The 6,073-nt window shown below is 49.7% G+C and overlaps 1 protein-coding gene across 1 annotated transcript; it reads right to left on the minus strand.

Moving 5' to 3' along the window:
- Positions 1–453: 453 nt before the first annotated feature.
- On the minus strand, positions 454–2,295 carry LOC137910466 (WAP, Kazal, immunoglobulin, Kunitz and NTR domain-containing protein 2-like). The gene is made up of 2 exons (XM_068754902.1): positions 2,110–2,295; positions 454–2,004 (listed from the first exon to the last, which is right to left on the minus strand). The coding sequence occupies exons 1-2, from the start codon at positions 2,293–2,295 to the stop codon at positions 454–456; spliced, it is 1,737 nt and encodes a 578-aa protein (XP_068611003.1).
- Between the last annotated feature and the right edge of the window lie 3,778 nt (positions 2,296–6,073).

Consider the following 6,073-nt stretch of genomic DNA (forward strand, 5'->3'; position numbering starts at 1 on the left):
GTCAAATGTTTTTATTTCAGGAAAAATACGAAAACAAGCATAAAAGCTAAACTGATTCATAAATAGCCAAAAAGTAATAGCAAGTAGATGAAAGGTAGAAGAGCGATGGTGATAAGCGGTGGAAGTTTATATAATATATTACAACAACCAAATCAAGCATGTGGTACTGAAAAACAGGGAAACAAACGTAACAGAATCAAAAGTTAAATTAGGCACGTAAAAAGTGACGTGTCTCGGTTTCTGCTGGAGGGTGGGCGGAGCCTGACAGAGGACGAGTAACAAGAAGATCCTGATGGACGTCTCAATCAGCAACATGAATGGCTGCGCCGCTACGGTAAACCTTCACTGCATGACGCCCCCCCCCCCCCCCCCCCCCCCCGTCAGCCGTTACATGCAGCTGGATTCCAGCCCGCTGCAGGAGTCGGGTTTCACTAACTGATGAGAGCCTGAAGCCTACGCGGGGCTGTTGGTGATTGCTTTCAGAATGTCGCAGGTGTTCTTAGAGACGACCTCTCTCAGCTTCCGTAGTCGGCGGGGGCTGGAGGCCCCCACGTAGCTCTCCGGCTGCAGGACGGCCATGCCGTCGTGCACGTTGCCCATGATGATGACCTGCCCCTCGGAGGCGGCGCCCGTGATGTTCGGGCACGGGCAGCTCCAGTCCATGTTGAGGAAGGTGACCTCGAGGGGCTCCTTGCCGAAGAAGCGTAAGCCCATCTTCTCGTCCTTGAGGATCTCCTCCACGGTCACGAGGGCGTGGCCGGAGTCCTTCTCCTCCGTGAGCTCCGCCATGCGACCGAGGACGACAAAGTCGCTCCGGCAGAAGCTCATCACTATCTTGCCTCTCGGCTTGCACGCCTTGCAGTGGTGGTTCTTCGGGTGGGGGCACGTCTCCTCGCAGGCTTCCCTAGACTCGAAGTTGTTGTCGTTGCCCTCACATCCCCCGTAGATGAAGGACTGACATTGCCGCAGGCTGCTGCTGTAGGCCCAGCGCGGCTCGTAGGCCTTGCAGGGCCCCTGCAGGCCGGGGAGGCCGCAGGGGCCCGATGGCTCCGGGCCGCAGCACTCCACGCACTCCTCGTGCGTCTCAAACGCCCTCCTGGGCTGCCGGTCGTTGCTGCCCCGGCGGCAGGAGGTGAAGGAGAAGCAGTCGTTGGCCTCGGACTCGTAGTACCAACTCACTTTGTCTCGCTCACTCCCACAATCCTCTGGGCTCTCGGTGACTTTCAGACACTCTCCGGGCTGGCAGCGGGTCCCGTTCCTGGGCTCCGGGGTTTCCGGCTGCGCTTTGGGCAGCACGGTCAGCGGGTGGCCGACCTGCACCGACCCAGACGGGTTCTGAGCCGTGCAGGTGTAGACGCCTGAGTCACGCGGCTGCGCGTTGTAGATGACCAGCTGGCCGATGTTGGTGACCACCATGTTCCCTCGCACGTGATTGGGCATCATGACGGCCCTCGCCACGCCGGCTGGCAGCTGCTTCTCCCAGGTGATCTCAGGCCGGGGTCGACCCGCCACGCCGCACAGGAAGCTGGCTGCATCGCCCGCGGTTACGATCTGGTGAGCGGGGCTGCTGAGCACGGTGGGTGGCTGAGGTTCGGTGGGAGGCGGTACGGTTGCCTGAAGAGGGGCGGTGGTCGGACGGAGGGTGGTCGCCCGGGGCAGCGGCGGGCTGGTGTTGGACCACGTGAGATGGAAGAGGCAGGTGACAACGGTCAGGGCGACGCCCTTGGAGCACGCCTCGGCATCCATGTAGCACCTGTTGTAGTAGGTCATGCCGTCGGAGGCGCAGGTGAAGTGCGGCTCTCTCTCGCAGCGGTCCCGGCACTTACACATGGGCTGGCCGTCCCAGACGTCGCACTCGGACCCCTGCTGGGCGCACGTGAAACCGGCGCAGGAGGCTTCCTTCGGCATTCCCACGGGGCCTTTAGCAGCGTGCACGTGACGGGCCGCCACACAGCTCCTGTTCCCGCACACATTCTGGCAACACTTTTCGAAGGTCTCACACTCCTGCAGGAGGAGAGTCGCACAGTCAGTGTTCTAAACACGACAGGAAGTGCTTCAGATCCGTTTCAAGCGAATATTACATCAATATAAAACGCTCCGAGACATTACCTTATCGGAGCCGCACTCTCTTGTGCACGTGCTCATGGCATCCACCCACAGGTTGGGGTTCATGTCATTCGGACAGATCCCCGCATGCGTGTGGGTGACGTGGGGCAAAACTGCCGCCTGGTGCTCCATCCACACGGAGACGCACGCCAGGAACGCCATCCACCTTGGAAACAGCATCCACCACATCTCCAGAGCCAGAGCCCAACGCAGCAAAGAGGCAAACGTTGATGTTGGTGTTTCTGCTTTTGAGTCAGAGAGAGAGAGGGAATCCACTTCTCTTAAAGCGTGAGGCGTGCGTGAGTCTGCGAGCGAGGATGCTGCGCGTCGGCGGCCCGGCCCGGCTCGATGTCCTGCTCCGGCAGCGCCGGCGCTCTATTTGAAGGCTGCGCCCGCTCTGCAGCCATCACTCTTCACAACTCCCTTTACATGTCAGTAATGGCTTCCTGCTGGGATGCTGGAAGACGCGGAGCACCTGCCTGTTAAAGGCATTGCTGGCAACCCCGTTTAACCCTTTGTGGGCACGGAGCGCTCTGTGCTGTAGAAAACGAGTTTTAAACAGTGCTTATATATTAGTTATATAATATTTAGTTTCAGTGTTTATCTTGGGAAAATAATCCTAACAATAATCCGAAATAATAAAAGTACTTCTCTTGATATGTAACATGATAAAATAAAGTCAAACATGAACCAATCCGGTTTGTTTCGCTCAGTTTATGACAATCAGTGCGAGTAAATAAGTCCCTGAATAATTCATCCAGATACTTTTATTTTGTTCATTTCAATCCAAATGATTTACTTTTTGATCTTTTGAAGACGAGACGTGAGCAATGTGAACCTTCCTATTGTTGCAGGAAACAGATTGGACGAACATGATGGACAGAAGAAATTATTGACAACTTTAAGTAGATATCGGTGTAATAATCATTTAATAATTATTGCAAGTTTGTGGGCCGGCACAGCAAACCACTACCTCTGGCGTAGTGGTTAGCGCTGTCACCTCCCAGAAAGAAGGTGCAGGGTTTGAATCTGTCTACCTGTCGTAGTTTGTATGTTCTCCCGGAGTCTGCGTGGGCTTTATCTGGTCCCCTCCCACCTCCAAAAGCATCCCCTCTTGTGTGTGTGTGAATGTCTGTCTATGCAATAAGCTGGCGGCTTGTCCGGGGTGTACCCCGCCTCTCACCCGTAGGGGACCTGCTCCAGCGGTACCGCAACCCGGTTACAGATACAGCGGTTAAGAAGACGAACGAAGATGATTACTCCAAATTGTCTGTACTACATGGGTGTGTGCGTGAGTTGTCTGTCCAGGTGTGGACCCTCGATGCCCTGGTGACGCGTCCGAGGTGTCCCCCGCCTCTCGCCCATTGCAAGCTGGGATGGGCTCCAGCAACACCCACAAGGCGTAAAAGCGCTGTTTCCATGCAACATTCTAAAAGTTCCTCTCCGTGTGTGTGACTCACAGGAGGTGAGCTGAGGACAATACAACCTAAAAAAAACCCTGCTTCTAAGATCAGGTGATGTGTGCCACGGTGGGCGTGGCCCAGACAGCGGCTGAATGAATGACAAGTGTTATGCTAAACTCTTTTCCTGGACGTCCTCCGGTTCAGCCGAGGACAGGCGAGCGATCAGACCTCCTTCAGCGCAATAACAGTGGACTCCTGCTGCGTTTAAGGGCTGGCTTGTGTGTGTGCGTGTGTGTGTGTGTGTGTGTGTGCGCGTGTGTGTGTGTGCTTGACAAGCAAATAAATAAAACCTGTTTATCTCAAGCTCACTAAGCTTCCAGACTTGCAGGTCTCAATCCCATAAAAATGATTATATTTGCTCTATTTCAGCGCCAATGACAAACAAGCAGGCGCATTCCTCAGGTATGAAATCACAGCGCGTTATAACAACCGTTATAACCATTAAAACAACCGTTAACCGGCTGGCCGGCTATTTCCTGTGATTTATCGACAGCCTTCAAACTCTGTTTGCACAACCTGACAGAAAAAGGCAGATCAGCTTTCCAATGTGTCAAGAGTTCAATATTCAGAATCAGAATCGGAATCAGAATACTTTATTGATCCCTGAGGGGGAAATTGCTGGCTGACGATTGAAAATGTCTGCTAACTCTAACTACCAAAGACGCCTCCACAGAAAAGTTTTCAAGAGAATAAAATCACACTACACTCTAAAAAGCACCCGGTCGTCCATTAAGCCTTCAGAATCAAACTTAACAATGAAAAAATAAGATCAATAAAAAAAAGTGCCCCTTTTAGTTACCGAGGTTTACATCTTATTGTTAATGTGCTGTTTAAACTGAGGCATACAGAATGCACGGAAAACGCTAAGAGATCAATAAAGAGCAATGTGTGCCAGCCTGTTAGCTTAGCATAGCATTAACACTGGAAACAGGAAATGGGTTTCTTTCTCAGGAAGTCTACACCCTGGACAAGTCACCAGTTCACCGCAGGCCCATCAGAGGTCTGGCTGCGACCCAACGCCAGCAGCAACTCTGAAAACAACTACCGGTAGTGTTAATCTGCAGTTGATTTCTTTAAGAAGATCACAAGTGAATGTAGTGAATTATTTTATTTATAAAACCACAGAACGCTGGTTTAACAGAGAAATCTCTGCTGCGACGTCAGTCGAGCGACGACTGTGCGTGTTTCCTCTTTCATCGCCAGTGTGTCTTTGTGTTTCTGTTTTTGGACTTTGAATGTCTTCCCTGCTCCCTCTGGACATGGTTTACTTGTTTTGGACTGCCCCCCCCCCCCCGTACTATTGCTTTTTCACGTTAAAATCTTTTTAACAGCAACTCTTTTCGCACCAATATCTTCCCACTTCTTGTTTCCCTGTGATAAGTTTGCAGACCTCCTTTCAGCTTGAAAATAATTTGTAATTTCAAACCTCAAATTCTGATTCTAATGTCACTCTGCTCTACTCCGGAAGCAGGTTTTGGGTTTAGTAAAATAAAAACGTTGTCGAGTCACCATAACGTGGCGTAACATTAGTGACCTCACATGGCATCTTGTTTTGGAGGGACCTGAGTGTGTTGGTGTTTGTGATCAGATCTAAAGGGACGTTTAGAACAACCTCGCCTCGAAGAGATGAAATGTTCTCTGGTTGGCTGTTAGCCCCATCTAGTGGGAGAAAGGAATAATTACAACCCCCTCAGCAAAGCCATTCATTCAGAAAAGAAGCGCTAAAGAGCGTAAACTCTTCTGGAGCGGTGGAATAGAAGCATATGGTCAGATAGTCCAGAATATTGACTAAATATTCACTTCAAGCAATGATCAATGTTATAAAGGGGGAAAAGAGACATTTCTCTTTCATGTAAGATAAAAAAAAAGTCAACAGGTGCCACCAATTATTTTGCAGAAAATGCATATTCTAAACAGGAATTTGCTGTTTTTGTGCTGTATGATTTGCTAAATGTTAGTTTTTGCTCTTCAGATTAACACATCAACACAGATTATTTACGGGTGCGCGCACGACCAGAGTCTGTGCACGTTTGATATGGATTTTTTTGTACTTGCACACATTTCTAAATTGTATTCGTAGGACAGAATTTAGGACTTATTCTACGCACAAAAACCTGGCGGGACGTTCTCATGTCAAAGTTCATGGCTGGTGTATGCACGTTCCTACAGCTGTTGGCTCTTTGGCGACACTTAGAGGTGATGCTGGGAACTGTTCTATTAAATAAATGTTAAACGTGACTAAGAGTATATATATATATATTAAAAATCATTTTCTCATCCTTTATAAAATAACCTCAAAAAGACTTAACGTGATCTCCTCTTGAGAACACCAGTTCTTAACTTAGTATTATGTATTATTATTATCAACTTAGTACTTTACTTCATAATTACTAGGATGGAGTGGATTGAACATGAACCCAAGATTACAACATGTAGCAGAAGATAAATTAACTGGTTTGTATTAGCATTCATTCAGATCTTCACTTTTTGGATTAAATTGTTTC

The sequence above is a fragment of the Brachionichthys hirsutus genome, chromosome 21 (assembly GCF_040956055.1).
Source record: "Brachionichthys hirsutus isolate HB-005 chromosome 21, CSIRO-AGI_Bhir_v1, whole genome shotgun sequence".
Lineage (NCBI taxonomy): Eukaryota > Metazoa > Chordata > Actinopteri > Lophiiformes > Brachionichthyidae > Brachionichthys > Brachionichthys hirsutus.